The sequence below is a fragment of the Equus caballus genome, chromosome 8 (assembly GCF_041296265.1).
Source record: "Equus caballus isolate H_3958 breed thoroughbred chromosome 8, TB-T2T, whole genome shotgun sequence".
NCBI classification, from domain to species: Eukaryota; Metazoa; Chordata; class Mammalia; order Perissodactyla; family Equidae; genus Equus; species Equus caballus.
In genome coordinates, this window is record NC_091691.1 from 74,095,363 (window position 1) to 74,113,323 (window position 17,961).

Consider the following 17,961-nt stretch of genomic DNA (forward strand, 5'->3'; position numbering starts at 1 on the left):
AGTCCATGTGAGACAGGGCTGAGACAAGATATTGATGAGAATTTCGGGGAAAGCACTAGCCCAGTGCCTGGCACACAGAAAGTGCCCAAGAAACGTTCATTCCCTTTTTTCCCCTTTCTCCTGTCATCAAAGGGCAAGAGCTGCCAGCAGATGCCCAGGGAGTCAGAGACTTGCTTACGGTCCCTCAGCTGGTTGCTGGCAGAGCTGAGTCAGCGATGAATAACTCAGGAAGTTTCTCCACCATCTGGATCGGCTGGCATCCTCCTTCTGCTACTATTAGTAAACCTCTCCCCTGCCACAATGTGATAAAGCCCACGCTGAGTTCTGCTCGGATGTGGGGATGTCCTTGATCACGTATCTCTGCTGCAGCTCCGTGGATTAACTGTGTGTTTCTGACGCTTTGACATCTGGGGCCTTGCTGACCCTGGAGAGACGGCCCCTCCCAGGGCTGGCCCATTCCAGAGATGGTAAATGACTCACTGGCCTGCGAGCACACCCTTCATACGCAAACCAACCAATCCAGAGCTTACATTCCACCACCACCACCTCCTCTCACACTCAGGGCCACTCTCCCCATCCCTAATCACCCTAGGGCCAAGAGCAAGAAAACTAGGGACAGTTCCCATGCCCCAGAGTCCACTGAAATTATTCAAACGAGCCACACCTAAGCCTGTTCACCTGCCACACCCATTCCTTCCACAGAAACCGCAATAAAGGCTCTTGCCCACCTTTCTCCTTTGCTCCCTCCACCTCCTGACCAACTCTGGTGCTTCCCCATGTGGCCCTAAAGAACACGGTGTGCCTCCTGTCTCTAGGGATCTGGGAGAATGAAAAGTCCTTCCTTCAGGACAGGCATTTCCACGTCTGTGTCTCTTACTATACCTGATTATAAGAAATCCCAGGCACCCTGAAAACACTCCACATGGTACTTCAGTCAAGTCATCAAAACTGCTCCATGCCTAGGTCGAAAGCTTCAGTTTTCCCATCTGAAAACGGAGCTCGTAGCCCTTGCTTCCTTCTCCCTTCCTACTTGGGCTTTGCTTTTTTGGGCTGTACTCTCCATGTAGGTCTCTAGAGATGACTGACTTGAGGAAATAAGATTGCAAGAAGCACTGCCACACTGGGTCACCTCTAGATTCTGCTTCTGACAGGATGCCCAAGGACCGCAGCCTAGAAGAAGCCATGGAAATCCCTGCTTGGTCTGGATATAGACCATTATGCAGACATCAAAAATGATGCTTAAGTTTTTGTGCGTAATGACATGGGAAAATGCTCACAAGATAACGTTGAGCGGAAAATGCAAGTTACAAAACTGATCCCCCCCAAAATTATATATACGTACATGGATGCACGGAAAATGAGAAAGACTGTGACGAAACATTCATAGTGCAATTCTCTGAGTAATGGGATTATGATTTTAAAAACACTTTTCTGTATTTTTATAAGTTTTCTGTGATAGAGTCATGATTCCTTTACTATTGGAAATCACTAATAAATGCTCTTTTATTTTAAGTCACAGATCTCTCTCTAAATAGCTCAAGCTTCCCTTTAACCTGCTAGAAGATTGCCAGAAGCAATTTCTCCAACCTCCTTAATTCTGTGAGCTTTTCAAGGTGAGTTAGCCACTGTCTCTTCTTTCAATTCTGGAAAGATTATCTCTACCCAGCTCAAAGGGGAAGGGACCTTGGCTTCACGTTCAGGCATCTCACAGGTATAAATAGTTTCAGCCGGTCAGATCAGAAGCCCGGCTCATCTCAGATGCCACTTGACTTCCGGCAGCGGGGTCTGATGCTGGCGCCAGGCTGCACCCATCCCGCCTGCTGTCTCTGTGCCGTCAGGGACTATGGAGGGCAGGGCGGGGCAGTCCTGGCAGCCTGATCAGCAGGTAACGGCCTCCACTAAGTGAAAAGACAAACACAGAAGTGACCGCGATGGTCCTGAACATCAGTTCCCCTCCTCCCACCCAGACTTGGGCTCTAGCTCTGCAGGCTGAGGAGACTACGTTTCAGGATGCCCGGGGGCTGGTGTGCAGAGAGTCAGGCTCTGTCATTCCTACCAGGCTTTCCCCCACGAGCCTGCCCCACAGAGGCCTCCCCTGTTGTCCTGAAGACCCCATGGTCTTCCTTGGGGGACACAGCACTTTGAGCCCGGGGCAGCCACTGGCTGGTACCAGATGAAACCCATGCACTCAGCTTTCTATCTAACAGACCCCTTCCTCCCTAGGCGCTGATGGTGTTCAAGAGAACAGAAGCCTAGGGAGGTCCCTGTGTCACGCCGGAGCATGCCTGTTAGGGCCTCACCAGCCCCCAGAAGCAGGGAGTTGCCCCAGCTCAGCCTGGGCTCCTGTCAAGCCTGGGGCAGAGAACCACAGAGTGGCTTATTTATTCCACACTGGGAAGGAACCCAGTGTGGCTATGGCACCTCTGTGCAAATTAGGAAGAAGCACCTTTTCTCCAGATGAATTAAGCCACATCGAGGTACATGGCTTATCAAGTGAGAGTGAGCTGGATTTCAGCCCCTCTTGATCCCTTGGCTGGGTATCTTTGGTCAGTGCCCACCCTAGACATCCATATATGGCAGCCTGATACTAGACTTTTTAACTTTGTCTTGCTTAAGCCTCTCAACAGCCCTATGAGGCAGGCATTATGTCCCTGTTTTATACCTGAGACAGATGGCAAGAAGTAAAGTAACTTGTCCAAAGTCACTCAGCTAGTAGATGCTGGCCCCGGAAAGGGAACCTCAGGCTGGTACGAGCCCGGAACCCATGTTCTTAGTCACTTCAGCACACTCCCTCTCCCTGACTCTGACAAGCCTTGGTCATGGGGGGCAGGAGGGCGAGCGCTTCTCACTGAGCAGCCCCTCCCCCATCCAAGGCCGCCAGCCCTTCAGTGAGCTCAGCGCTATTTCTAGAGCCAGAACAGCTGCCACCTCGAGACAGCACACTATGAGAGCAAAGGCACAGGAATCAGAGTCTGAAAACCGCGGCCTGACAATTCAAAGGACTGGAGTGTCTTCCCAAAGAGGTGCGGAGACAGGCAGGAGGGGCTTGGTGGCAAACAACAGCAGGTCACAGCCATTGGGGGGAGATACTGCCCCTCCCCGGTGGCCGAGAGATCTGGCTCGGACCCCTGCCTGGACCACAGCCCTCTCTGGGCCACGGTCTCCTCATCTGTCCCCAGGAATCCCCAGAGCTGTTTGGAGATATCACAACTGAAAGCTAAAAAGCCTGACGTTCTCAGTGCCTCCCTTGATAGTCTTGTGATTGATCTGCTCCCAGCGTAGACATCACTGGAGTGTCATGGGGTGGGGGTTGGGGGGTCAGGGGCAAACCCTAATGCGAGATCCACTCCTCCTTCCCCTACAGCAGTTCTGCATGGCCCCGGATGCAGTGTCCCTACATTCCCTGCAAGAGGACACATGTGGTGGCCTTATTTCTGGGCCAGACCAGGGAGCCCTGCCAAGCTCCCCTTGTAAAATTCAGTTCAACAGCCTGGAATGCCTCCAGGTGTCTGAGCACCGGTCAGTCTTCCACACTCGTGTCGTCCCTACTGCTCCTGGGGGGAGTGCCACCCCCCCCCCAGGTGCCCACGCCAAGAGCTGCATCCTAGTAGCTTCCTCCTGCTTCATCTCCTACCCAATCTTGCTACTTCCAATTCCTTAGGAGGACTCCCCTCCATCCTTGTGCCAGGGATGTGTGTCGGTCTTCTTTTCCAATTCGCTCTTCTTAGCCTCTGTCTGGAATACTCTTCCTGGCTGAGTCTTCCTAGTTACCACCTGCTCATTCATCAGAGGTCAGCCCAAGGGCCAGCTTCCTTTGACAGCCATCCCTGCCCTCCTTCCTCCACGCCCACAGCCCCGGGGAACACCTCCAGCCCAGTCCTGTGACACTGGATCACGCGCAACTCCTCCACTGCCTCGCTGTGCCCTCAACACAGGGCTGTTTTCCTCTTTCATTCACCACAGATTTACTGATCCACTACTCTGTGCCAGGTACAGTTTTAGGCCAGGATACAGTGATGACCCAGCCAGACAAAATCTCCACCCTCATGGCCTTCCACGAGAGGAGACAAATAAAATATTAATTCAACAGAGTGCCAAGTAGCAATGAGCTCTGTAAAAGGTAAGGCAGGACAGGGGATGGAGGGTGCCTGGAAGAGTGGTGGGGGGGTCAAGGAAGACCTCTGTGAACAGAAGGCATGAATAGAGGGATGGAGCCCTCTACAGATGTGCAGGAAGAACATTCTACAGAGGGAACCGTGAATAAATGCAAATGTTCTGAGGAAAGAAAAAGCCTATGAGCTGCAGGGACAGCAGCCAATGGGCCCGGGGGGGGGGGGGGGTGGGAAGTGAGAGGATCGAGGTCAGAGAGGTGAGCAGTGCCAAGTCAAGCTGGCCTGTGGGCCACCCAATACAGCGGAGCATTGAAGCAGGGGGATAACAGCATCTGATCTAAAAGTTCCCTCTGGCTGCTGTAGGGAGAACGGGTTGTAAAGAGGGAGAGAAACACGGACACAGGAGACTATCACCGTGTGAAAAGATGGTGGATTGTACCACATGGGAGCAAAGGAGGTGGGGAGGAGACAGACCCAGGAAATAGGTTAGGGCTAGAAGCAGCAGGACATGCTGATTCTAGGATTTAGAAAGTGAAAGAGAAAGAGAGAAATCAATGGTAACTCCTAGGATTTGGGCTTGGACAACTAGTTGGATCATGGAGCGTTTAAGGAGGTGAGAATGAAGGAGACCAACAGGTTTGGGTGTAAATCGGAGGTTCTTGGGCCATGGTAAGCTTGCAATGACTTTAGACATCCAAGAGGAGAGAACAGGTAGGCAGTTAGATACACACATGAAGCCCGGTGCAGAGGTCCAGGCTAGAGACACACATTCCAGTCAAGGGAGAAAGGACTTGAGGAGGTCCCCAGGAGAGACAGCACACAGAGGAGAGAAGAGGGCAGAGGACGAGCCTGTGGTCAGCTCTGACATTCAGATGGTGGCAGGGGAGAAGGAGTCAGCAGAGGAAGGTCTGTGGCTGGGAGGAAAACCCAGAGAGCCCCATGACGCAGACGCCGAGAGCAGAGACGGTTTCCAGGACAGAGGGTCAGCACTGTCCAAGGTCAAGGAGGTCAAGGAAGAGGAGGATGGAGATGGCCACACTGATCTAGCAACTAGGAGGTCTTCGGTGACCTTGACAAGAGCAGAGTCAAGGAGTGGGAAGGCAGAAGCCCCACTGGCATGGGTTGAGGTGAGACCAGAAGTGGGAGATGCTGGAGACGGTGACTGTGGGAATCTCAACGTGAAGGAGTGCTGAGTGAGCACAGTGGACTGAATGTCTGTGTCCCCCCCAGATTCACGTGCTGAAATCCTAACCCCCAATGTGACAGCATCTGGAGGGGGCGCCTTCAGGAAGTGATTAGATCATGAGCGTGGAGTCCTCATGAATGGGATTAGTGCCTTTATGAAAAGGACCCCAGAGAGCTCCCTCACCCTCCGTCCACAATGTGAGGACACAGCAAGACAATGACAGTCTGCAACTGGAAGCGGGCTGTCACCAGAACTATGCTGGCACCCTGATCTCAGACTTGCAGCCTCCAGAACTGTGAGAAATAGCCTGTTGTTTGTAAGCCTCTGGGTCTGTGGTACTTTGTTACAGCACCTGCAACATCTGAGGCAGCAAGCATGTAAAGACTCTGTCCTGGGTGGCGGGGAGAGAAGAGGATTCCTTGACACGTGAGGAACAGCTGGAGGAAGGAGGAACAGACTTAAGTGTTCTGTGAGGCTCCAAAAGGCAAACCTAGGAGCCCCAGTTGAGTGTGAGGGAGGGAAGGTTTATACACGGCCCAAGGAGGCCCTTGTTGGGGAGGAGGTCTCTTTACGAGGCTCGGTGAGCCCCATAGTCCACTGCCCCAGCACAGTCTTCACAGCCATCCAGGAAGGAGGTGTGGGCTATGCATGGCTACAAGGAATGGAAATTGGGGGCAGCCTCAGGTGCCTTATCTGCTGGGTGTCCCCTAAACTGTTTATCAGGTGGATGCTTGGTCCTCCCAGCCTGACTCCAGGCCCCTTTTCTTTCCATCCTCCATTTCTTTTCCATCTGGGGAGCTGACCTCGGGTGAGGAAAGGGTGAGGCCCTGACAGGTGCCAATGATCGTCTGATCTGGAAACGAGGCCCGGAGAGGGAATGCCTCCTACCCAGGAGGTCCACTCCAGGACCCCACCAGTGACTGAGCAAGGTGGGGGTTCTACAGATGAGGAAACTGAGGCACAGAAAGGTTCATGTAAGTGGTTATTTGCCCAGGAGACTCAATTCAGACCCAACTAAGGGCCTCAAAGCTCAGGGACCAGGGGAGTTCGTGGACCGATGCCATCTGAGGAATCTGAGGGCACCAACAACCCCGCCCACGGACAGCCTCCTCCGTCTGTCCGAGAGGGCCACGTCAGGTGCGTGGGAGGAAAGGCGGAAGCCATGCCATCTTTGTTTTGTTTTTCCAGCACCCGGTCCAGAACAGTCTGCCAAACCTGACTCTCCAAATTCTTCCCAGCTGGAAGGAGCCCAAGAGCTTCATCCCCTTTTTTTTTTGTCCTTTTCTGCAGAAGTGAACAGTGACCAGAAGGTTTATGCTAAGCCAGCCCACACACACAAGGCAGGCGTGCAGACCCACTGCCACCCCGGCCCTCAGCAGCTGTCACCACACCTCAACGTCCACCATGGCAAAGTCTGGCCCTTGGGGTTACCTTGCCCCCGGGCTCCTCTTGGAAACGCAGAATCCCCAGGAGCAGGTGGAAGGAAGCTTTTCTCAGGGATCACAATCAGGAAGGCCCTAAACACTGGGGCTGAGGGGGGGACACAGAAGATAAAAAGTGGGCAAGAGATAGGAGAGGGGGAGAGAAGAGACCATCTTGCCTGGAATATGCACCTAATTACCTACTTAAATCAATATGGCCATGTTATTATGGCCTCACAGCCAGGAGCAGAGGGCAGGAATAGATGGCACGAGAGGACGTGGGAGGGGAAGCTGAGGACACCCAACCTAACCCCGGATGATCTGTCCACAGCCCAGCAGGAATCCTTCTGTCCAGCACAGCCCATTCGTGCTGGGACTCCAGAATCACACTGAATGGGGTGTGTTCCAGCTCCACCCCTCACCAGCTGGAAGTGGTGACTCAGTGTCCTTGTCTGTATAATGGGGGCAACGACAGCAGCCACCTCCAAGGCTTGAGGGTGAGGATTAAATGCAGCAATACACGTCAGGTGCCCAGCAGAGTGCCTGGCACACAGTCAGCCCCCAAGAGCGCTCAGCCATGGGCATCGCGCATCGAGATCCCAGCCAAGTCTCGCCCCTCCACGGAAGTGCCTCTGACTCCTACACTGAGCTCTGCAAGCACTTGCCATCTGTATCACACGATTTATTACCTAATTATACACTGTCTTGAAACAATTAGGGAACAATTCAATACAGCATAATAAAGTGCTAAATTGAATTCAGTCAAGTTCCTTCCAGCTCTGCACTATGATGATTCCAAACCCCATCTTGCACAGTGCACACTAGACGCACACACAGATCTCAGCCAGAGAGAAGGGCTCTGGCCCAGGCCCTCCACGCTCACTCAGCTCACTCTTCTGTGCAGCCAAGAAGCTCCTGTGTCATCAGCGAGGGGCTTGCTCTTTCTCCTGTGGCTGCTGCCACCCTCCCACCCGGAAAGTCCCCTGCACCCCAACCTGGAGCCCAGCAGCACAGGGAGAATGCCGTCCCAGGAACAAGTAGTTCAGGTGGGTGGCAGCCTGGGCCAGCTCTGCTCTAGATAGCTGAGTGTCTTTGCACACCACCTCTTGCCATCCCATCCCAGACTGGGAGGGCCAAGGCTGTGCAGAGCCTCAGACACGGGGCCAATGAGGTCAGCCAGCCAGGCCACATGTGGGCTGTGTCTGAAGCTAGAGGGTCTGGAGGACCCTGAAGATGCATGCACGGGTGGTCCAGCCCAGGGCTTGAGATTTGAGGAATACCTGAGCAAACCACAGAAAGGTTTATGTGCACTTGTTGGAGAGTTCTCTGTGTGTAAAGACAGAAAGAGGCTTTGGCCAGACACTTCCTACAGAACAGAGAGTTAAAGGGGCTATCAGGGAAAGCTTCAAGGAGGAGGTGGGGTGGGAGGTGGATACTGGCAGGAGGACAAGGACTTGGACGCGGAGCAGGATCCAGCTGGCAGAAGCTGAGTGAAGCCCTTCGTGCTGTGGCTGAGGGCTAGGCTGAGGGTCGGTGCCTGGGGACTCCTGCCTCAGCTGCCCTCAGCCCCTGTGACCGGGGTACCTTTCCCTGGGACATCGTGAGGCCGTGAAAGCAGCACTGCCCACCCGCAGGATCAAGACCACCAAGGGTGGTGCTGACCCCCACAGCCCCACTGCCCCACTGTGGTCACTGGGCGGGCAGGCGGCTGGGCCAGGCCAGAGGGGTCGAGCACTGAGCTGGCCACAGAGGACAAGTGTTCTCCCTCCCTCCCCTCCCCATCTACCCTGCCCAGAACTGCGAGGCTCTGTGGGGAGGGTTTGCAGTCAGTCGGTTATTACAGAAGTACATAATCTGCCTCCACTGCCTTCTCTCTACTTCTTATCCACCCCCTCCCCGCTCTTCAGTCTCCCTTTTCCCACTCTTCTACCCAGAACTCTCAGACCACCCTGCTACCTGCTCTTCTCAAGAGAGAATTCTGTGATCATTCCAAACTGTGAACGAGTTTATGATTCCAAAGTGTTTCCCCTTTCTGGGGATTAATTTCCAAGGACAGTGCCAAGAGAGGACAAGGCTTAATCCAAAGGAATAAATCTCTAAGGGGAAATTCAGGGACACTGACCTTTGCTTTCTTACCAATAGCCTTTACTATGTCCCTGCTTAATTCATTCTTTTATTCAGTTAACATTTACTGAGCACCTACTTCGTGCCACACTACTACCACTTCCTGTTTGTTCAAAGCACCCACTTAAGTAGAAGCTGATTTAAAATTATTCCTATCTGCTCATTAAAGCAGTTCCCTTGAGGATGCTTATTGGACAACATTTTTAGACCCAGACTTGAAATTAACAAAGCTATATGTCCATGCATATTTTGTAACACACACATTTTCCAACTTGGCCTGGACTTCCCCCAGCTCACATCCAACGAGAAGACCTGACCACAGCCTTTATGAGCACGGTCTGGCCCGGGTTTCCTTTGCGGTCCTGTTTGGAGTTTTCCAGACCTATCATTTGGACCTGCTCCTTCTCCTTGTGGCTCCGGGTTGAGTAGACAATTTGAGTCATTTGCTTTTATTGCCCCTCTTTATCCTCTGGTTATATATGGCCCCTCCTGATTTCCCTTCCAATGCTGTTAACAATAAATGATAACAGGTTGTACCACACTCCAACACACCCCACAACTATAGATAGCAAAACATGCCCCATGCTGAATCATCCAGCAGGTGAGCAACACCCCGAAGCTCGTCGCGTATTCCAGGCACAGAGAGGTGTTCACTGGGATGGTGACTTTCACTCTGCAGAGCACTTTCCGTGGCATCCTTGTTACACCCTCCCCCAAGTCCTGTAAATCTGCTGCCAGGAGCCGTCCCACCTAAAGAAGGCCGAGGTGAAAAATCTCCAACATACGGGTCAGTTCTAACTACATTAACCATTATTTCCCACATGTGGGAACTACACACATTGTGGTTCCTCACGTATATGGGTACTTTTGGGGCCAACCAGAAATTGGGATCTAAAATTCGAACTGTCCCAGAAAAACGTGAGATGTGTGGTCATCACCTTTTTTTCTGGGACTAAGGGAGTTCTTGGTCAAATGGCGGCTCCCCAGAAGGAAATCAACTCAGCTGGTGATGGCGTTGAACAAAGGCTGCCTTAATTCCCAAACCAAACTGACAGAGGCCAGCAGTGTCTCTGCCCACGACGGACCCCTGCTGACCTGTCGGGGGAAGGGGAGGCTGGCCTGAATCACTGAGAGAGGGAGAGAGGAAGGGAAAATAAAGGGAAGGGAGACAAGAGAGGGAGGAGGAGGGAGGGAAGTGGAGGAGAGAGGCCAGAACTGGGGACAGAGAAAGAAAAGTAGACCAAGAAAGGGTGGCAGGAAGAAAGGGAGAGAAGAGGTGGGGCGAGAGAGGCAGAGAAATTAGAGACAAAATTGTGGAAAGAGAGAGGAAAGAGAAAAGCTGCTGGCAGTAGAAACAGTTAGAAATGGAACTTGTGCAGTGGTCTCAGGCCAGGGTTGCCTGCCCAGAAATGGCCTCCCAGGGGCCTGTTCAGTCTTGCTTAGTTGATTAGCATTTCCTGGCCAAAACCTCTCAGTTACCTAGACCACCCCCCATCTGGGTGGGCGGGTCACTTGGCAAAAGGGCCAACATAGGAGGCTCAACATATGGAACAGACAGATTTGGACTCCACACTCTCCCTGGGTGACACCCCAGGGGCCACACGGCTGGCCAGGGTTTCCACCGCACATGGATGGAAAGAACTATGCTTTTAAAAGGCCAGAATAAGACCCTGACCCCTGAGGCCTCCCCCAACACTCCAAGGCCTGTCTGGGTTTCTGACATGGGAGCCACATCTTTTCTTTTTCAAAGCATTGAACAAAATCACACGTATTGGTGGACCCTGAAAAACACGTTTACTTCTCCTCTGTGGGATCAATTTAATGTTTTGGTGTCAAAACTAACAGCAATGAAAACTTGGGCCTCTTTCCCAAGGAAATAGATCTGAGAGTTAGCTCATATTTAGAAAAGCAAAAATTAAGGAACCAGTTTTTGGAACCCATCTGGCCACACCCAGCTCCAAGCAGACAGAACATCCTGCCTTGCCCCAAAAGTCCCCCACAATGCCCTCCCAGCAATGACTGTCCTTGTCTGAGAATAGTCCATTTTCGTTCATTCAACAAATATTTACTGAACTCCTACTCCTGAACATATAAAGTGTCCTTAATTACTGATTTTAGCTCCAAACACTATAGCAGACCAAGAAGAAACAACCACATGATTGTACGAAAGTCAAATCTCTTGGAAACGGTTCTTCCCAGCCAAAGTAAGACTTGCCTGTGGGCAGAGTAGGAGCTGCCTGAGCAGTGGGATTGCAGAGGAGCAGGGAGCCCACGCCCAACACCCGCCCCCCATGCCACCCACCTCCGATGCCGCCCACCCCCGATGCTACCCGCCCCCCCCACACCTACACACACTTGCGGGCTGAGATCCGAAATCCCTACAGTAGGAATGGAGCTAATGCCCCTACCTCAAATGGAGGCTTGAGACCCAGACTCCCTGCCTCCCTCAACCCCCACCTCCCACAGAGAGGGGTCAGTGAGTCCCTACTTTGTTGTGGCTGGGTCCCAGCCCTCACCTCTCATGTCAAAGGAGATAAGTGGGATCCCAAAATGCAGTAAGTTCTGAGCCACTATGGGGAGCCTGCTTCTTCCCTGAGGGCAGCTCTGGGAGTGAGCCACGGGGCAAGGGCTGCAGGGTCACCCCAGGATGGGCTTCCTCCCTCCCTGGTCATTCGCCGGGGTCTGTACCTGGAGCTGCTGGAGTCACTGCCGCTCTGCACTCCTGGGTCGTCCGTGACATTAAAGAGCCCCGTCCAATTGGCCAGCTGGTCGCCACTCTGCCAACCAAACTGGAGGCCTCTGGCAAGAGAACGAGGCAGTCGGTACTCAACGCTCACGTGCTAGGTTCGGTCCGTCACCAGAGAGCCACGTTCTATCGTTGTGCCAAGTGACACACCCACCTCGATCACGCATTTAGTGCAGACGAAGGTGACATACAACCATGAGGATGATGGTAATAAACCGGGCCCTTTACAACGTTCTCTGCTCATCCACATCCACCCCCTCATTTTGCTTTTCCCGCAGGCTGAGGTCATACTTGTACACCCAGGGAAACTGAGGCTTGGTGAGATCCAGGTCTCCTACCTCCTATGTGGCACATCCCTCAGTTCCCGCCTTAAAGACTCAGACAGACGAGTCGTCGCCCGGCGGCACTTTGTGGTCCTCAGAGGCCCAGACACATGCAAAGCTTTGAAGGAAATCTAGTTTTCCACACGTAAGGACCCTCCTCCTGGTTTAAGATGATGGACTCAACACACGTGGTTATGTCCGCTCCCTCCCCAAACTGACTGAAATGACAGCAAAGGAATAAGGGCAGAGCACGGGGAGGAAGGATAGGAGGGGGCTGGCGACAACATTCTGGAAGATGAAAAGCAGATGGGTAATTGCCTTAGACCAGAGAGAGTAGAATCCTGTCTACCTGTAAGAAGCAAATCTATTTGCCAGGCGCAGCTCAGGAAAGGTCAGGAATGGCGGGTACCTGGGACCACGGAAGGCAGGAGCGCAAAATGGAGCTGGAAGCAGGAGGATTGTTCTAGGTTTGTATAAGGAGCAGTTTGACAGGCCCCCAACACACACACACCCAGGTCCCCATCCTTAAGGCCAAGCATTCTGGGCACTGCCCCCCACCACCGCCCAGCCCACAGATGTCAGGAGGTTCGCTCTCTGGGGTGCTGACCCAAAGAAGGTCTGCACGGTTGCCCTCATAGACACAGAGACGCTAAACTGAAAACAGTCGAGATGACCTGAAAGGCAGCTTCCTGGGTGCACGTGGCTTCAGAATGCTGGTCCCACCCATCGTGCCCTGCGGGATTGGCTAGGGAAGGGTTTCTTTGGGGGCCGGATCACTGTTTGTTGTGGGGCTGTCCCGTGCACTGCGGGATGTGGAGCAGCATCCCGGGCCTCTACCTTCGAGATGCCAGTAGCACGCCATCTCCCACCCTCCCGCTGTGATGATCAAAAATGGCTCCAGACACTGCCAGGTGTCCCCTGGGCAGCAAAATCTCCCCACTTAGGGCGGAAGCACTGTTGTTAGACAATGCCCATTGCACAGAGCTCCAAGGAACCTTCTAGAGACTGGTTTACCCTTAAATATGAACGAGCCGTTAAAGACCCCTGACATGTAAGAAAAGCTTTAACTTGAAAGGCAGAGAATAAAACAAACAGGGGATAAAAAGGAACTCAGGGGAAAAGAGACAGATGAAAGGAAAAAAAAATTTTAATAAAACCCTAATAATAAATAGCCTCTAAGCTAAGGGAACGGGATAGCGATGGTTGTCTGGCCCACCCATATCTGCCACAAAGGAGCTGAGGGACCTTCGGCAAGTCTCCACAACTCTCTGTTCCCATCTTTCAAGTGAGGAGAACTGGCCCATGTCTCTAGAGTCCTTGACTGAGAGGATCATGAGCTGAGCTGGCTCCTCGATGCCCACCCACCTCCCTCCTGGGAAGTCCAGATCGCCTCCCAGGCCTGTGAGCCTGAGTTCCAGCCAGACTGGGCTGAGGAGGCCCCTTAGGGCCCATCTAGCCGAAGGCTGCTCACATGAGGTGCTTGATCGATGCTTTGCTGAGTGACCCTGATTCTCTTCTCACACTCAGGCTCCACGGCAGAGGGGAGCTGGCCCGGGAGAGGAAGAGGCACAACTCACAGGACAGAGCCTGAAGCCAGAGCCAAATGTGTCCATTTCTTAGTCCATTCAGAAAACAGCAAGACCCTTGCTTCCTCCTCCCTTTTTGTCCCATAGTCCTATACTTTTTCCACACACACAAAAAAAAGACTTTTCCATTATCCAATATTTTTAATATTATTAGAGCTGCTGCCTTTGCTGTAGATCATTTAGCGATGAAGTTTTTATATAACACAAATCATGGACTATAGTAAAATGAAGGGGCTTGCCTAAATAATCTCTGAGATCCTCTCCCATTTTGATTAAAGATCCAAAGTCACAGATTTCTAACATGGGACTTGTGGCACTGGAAGAGGCCAATAGAGATGATTTTACAGGGGCGCAGGGTGGTGGCTGCGTCTGGAGCTCTCCATTCACAGTGTGTGGGTAACTGCACCAGCTGCCATTGCATATGGTGGGCCTGGGGACAGGCGTCAGCAAGTGCCCACTCAGATGTGGGAATCACCAGGCAGGTTGAGCCAAAGAGGCTGAATCTGTGGGTGTGGGGCACTGGGCACTGTGGACGCTTGGGTTTCCTCAGGAGCCAGAGCCCAGGACTCCAGGCACAGAGTGGGGCTCAGCGTGCAGCCCAGATCACCAGAGGGCTGGCCAGGGGCCTCAGGATGAAATGGCATCTGCCTCCCATCCTCACAAGCCCCCTCCGAGGAAGGTCATGTGTCAGGCTGTGGCCTCCTCTGGCTCTGCAGGGGAGACTGAAGCCGCTGTCATTCCTACATTCTTCAGGTCAGTAGAGGACAGGAGGGCAGCCACCTCTAACTGTTTCCAGATCTTCATGCATTCCCTGCCCAGCCAGCCTGAACAGGGCCATCAGAGGGAGCTTCCTAAGAAGCATGCCAGTAACACCCCTCCTCTGCTCCAGAACCTTCCAAGAATCCCCAATGCCAAAGGACAAGGTTCCAAACCCTCAGCTCAGGGGCCCTTCCAGCAGCTGCCTGCAGCTCTGCCAGCACCCCAGTGCAAACATCTGCTCCGTGAGCCACTGTGGCATTTCAACTCTCCCACCTTAGCTCTTAGCATTCCCACTCCCCTCACCCCATGCCCCCACTCACCTAAATCCCACCCAACCTTAAAGCCCAGCTAAAGGGCCTTCTCTCCCGAGCCCCCTGGGCCCGCTGCCTCGGAACCAAGTTAGAACTCTTCTCATAACTGCTCTGGCACAGCTCTTTCTGCCCTGAGTCCCTGGTCCCCTTTGCCGGCCTCTCTGTGAGTGTGTCATCCCTACCCACTTATAGTGCTCTCTAGAGAAGCAGCATATCTAAACCTGATATAAAATTGCCTTACCCAACGTCCTTTAAGCAAGTGGAGTGAGGAAAAGGGGCTGACTCGGGTGCCTTTAGGTTCCAGAACTCTGGGATCCCCCCCTCCCCAGGGTCCCCCTTGAGGAAAATTAGAGCAGGAGGTTTTTGCTGTCCCAGGAAAGAGGAAGAAACAGGAGACAGGGCAGCTGGGCACACCCTGCAGATTGCTCACTGGGTCAAACCCTCCTGGGATGGAAGAACGGGTTGTGGACACAGAGCTATTCCCAAACTCTCACCCCAAGAGATGAGTTTCAGGATACAGAATTCTAGGAATGTTAGTAATGGGCACAGGGCAGGGAGGGGTGTGACGTGAAAGGCAACAGGGGTCTCTCCCTGCCCCCAAAATATCTTACCCATGATCTGTTACTCATACCTCCCAAAGAACGGCATTCTTTCAACCAACAGTTATACATGGTCTTCTTCAGGGCTAGCAGACTCTGCAGTCCTGAGGGCTCAAGAACTGACAGTCTGTTCATCTAAAATGGCCACCTGTGCCTCAGGGGAGGCGGTGAGCACTGGCCAGGGGGTCTGAGGTGCTCTAGGGTGGGGTGTGAGGAGCCAGAAAAAGCAGAGAGCCAGAGGAGGCCGGGCCGAGGCTGGACTAGATAGGGCTCCTCTCAGAAACTGCCAGTCCTCACTGAGGAGCCAGTGGTCCCCACTTGCTGAGCAGCCTTTGGGAGATTTCAGGCCACAGCACCAGTTTGAGAAGGGAGAAATTTCTGGATAAGCAGGCGTTCCCAGTGCCTCTCAGCCACACACACCTGCAGCTGCCACGTTCCTTTAACACTGGCCCAAAGGTGGCCACTTTCTCCAGAGCCCTCATAACCACACAGGCAGGTGCCTCCTCCCCAGCAGCACCTGTCTGCAAAGATTCCTGGACAGACCCCCCCACCCAGAGCCTACATTCCACCATTCACTGCGTAACTCCTGGCATGTTACCTCCTGAAGCCTCAGTTTCCTCACCTGTCAAAGGAGAGGAATAACCCTCGACCTAAGGATATAAACAGTGCACAAAAGCAGACCTATAAATGCTAACAAACGTATAAAAGCTTAAATCTAATAATATATAATTTCAAGGCCTATAACTCAATGTTCTCTTCCAGGAAGATAAGGATGCAGTTGGCAGACACAGTGAGGAGTCTTACTTTCCACTTCCACACCCTTTTGTGCTTTTTGAATCTTATACATGCATACATTACCTTTTCAAAAAATAATCATAAGACAATTTTGGTGTGGGTTTAATCTCACTAGTAACAAAAGACATGCAAATGAAAGTAATGTAATCCTTATTTTTTAACCTATCAAGTTGACAAAATATACCTAATGCTAATGCCTTGGGCTGGTCATTGGTGTCAAGCACCTTTCTGGATGAGAATTTGGAACTGCTGTGGTGGTACTAAATGATGGGTGGGGCTATGTGGCCCCAAACGTCATATCTATGAAGTCATTTTAAATGACATGCAGAAATCATTAACTTTAAGCAAAAAAAAAATTAGAATATATGTGTAAGTTCACTATGATTTTATCTCTTTAAAAAAATGCTTACAGGAAAACCTGGGAGAAAACACACCCAAAAGCAAACATCTCTCTGAGGGTGGTATGATGAAGGATTTTTTTCCCTGCTTCTTTGTACTTCTCTGTCCTTTCTAAAGCTTTACACGTATCATTGATGTATACATGTATTACACTCATTAATGAACATGTACTATTTTTATAATCACATAAAAAATAGGAACAATCTAGCCTCAAAGCAACACAACGATAAAATAATCACAGACAACTTTATATCCTGTTTGGAGAAGCACAGTAGGTCCTCCGTATGGACCTACTGATGGACCAAATGATTCTTGAACTTGCTCAAGTAAGAAAATACTAGATGCAAAAGCTTCTGGTAACTCTGCAGGCTGCACAAACAGGAGGGATGGCGAGGATGGCAGCTGGTATCAAGACAAAAGGGAAACATGAGGAGGAGAAGAAGGCCAGGGCAGGTTTTCACAGTGAGATCTGAGGGGTGGAGTTGTTCCATAGGTTTTCACACCCTTGTGCCCAGTAACTGCTGCCACCCAAGCGCCTCTAGGTGCTACTGACCTGCTGTGTGAGTCACCCAGACTGCAGCCCCCTCTCCTCCCCTAACCCCATGTGGAGGACGGGGACCCTAAGTAGCTGCAGCAGCTGGGCTGAAAGCCCTTCTTGACTCAAGTCTTGACCAAGAACAAAGCCAAACCCACCTCTTTTCCTTGAGTCAACTCCGTCTCAAGCCAGTGTGCCGCCAAGAACAGGTGCCCTTACCTTCCCGATGGACCCCGCCCTGGCCATGAGAAGCCACTCTCATTCTATGATATTAACCTCTAAAGTCAGGCATGGTCCCATAAGGCCTCTACTCTCCCTCAACAAGTCAACATCTTCACTCTCCTTGGACCATTTAGACTGTAACACACCCTGGCTAAAACATCCAATAAAAATCCAATTAAAAAAGCATACATTAATACTTTATGTTCCCACAAAGCGCTTCACTTCCTCCAGGGAGAAAAGTCAAGCCTCTGGGGCCCAGAGAATGAGTGGAATGGAGGCAGCAAGAACTGGGGGTGTATGCTCTGCCTGCCAGGGCAGGTGCCCTGAGCTCCAGCCCACTGTCGCCATATGGGAAGGTAGACCCTGTGTTGCTGCTCTGTTCATTTTTCCAAGAGATGCTGGAAATCCAGACTTTTATTTTTAATTTTCCAATTTTTAAGTGCCGCCCATTAATTCAAACTTGAAACCCTGTACAGACCAAATACTCAATGCTGCAGGCTGCATGCAGCCTGGGGACCCCCAGTGGCAGCCCCGACTGAGATCATCTTACTCGATCCTGACCCTAGTCCTGTGAGGGAGGCCGAGCAGGGATCATCCATCACAGCGGAGGAAAGTGAGGCACAGAGCAGGAAGCTCCCACTCAGCCAGCTGTTGGCACAGCTAAGCCTGGAACCCAGGAGTCCTGACTCCCAGTTCAGTCCTCTTGCCACCAAAGTTATGGATCCCATCTGTCGAGCCAACTGTGCACAGCACATCTTGGGGTGGTCCATCTTGGGGGCTGGGTCAGCAACCCTCAGCCTTTTGCCTCATGCACTATAGACGTGCTCCCCATCGCAAAGGCAC

General features: G+C 52.1%; 1 protein-coding gene across 2 annotated transcripts in view; it reads right to left on the reverse strand.

Moving 5' to 3' along the window:
* The window catches only part of ST8SIA5 (ST8 alpha-N-acetyl-neuraminide alpha-2,8-sialyltransferase 5), a 70,235-nt gene that overhangs the window by 33,067 nt on the left and 19,207 nt on the right, over positions 1-17,961 (reverse strand). Inside the window, exon 2 of one of the 2 annotated variants that reach the window (XM_023647743.2) lies at positions 11,532-11,642. The exons of the other annotated variant lie outside the window; for it this stretch is intronic. Within the exon in view, the coding sequence (XP_023503511.1) occupies positions 11,532-11,642 (111 nt within the window). The remainder of the gene's footprint in view (positions 1-11,531; positions 11,643-17,961) is intronic. 2 annotated transcript variants of the gene reach the window in all.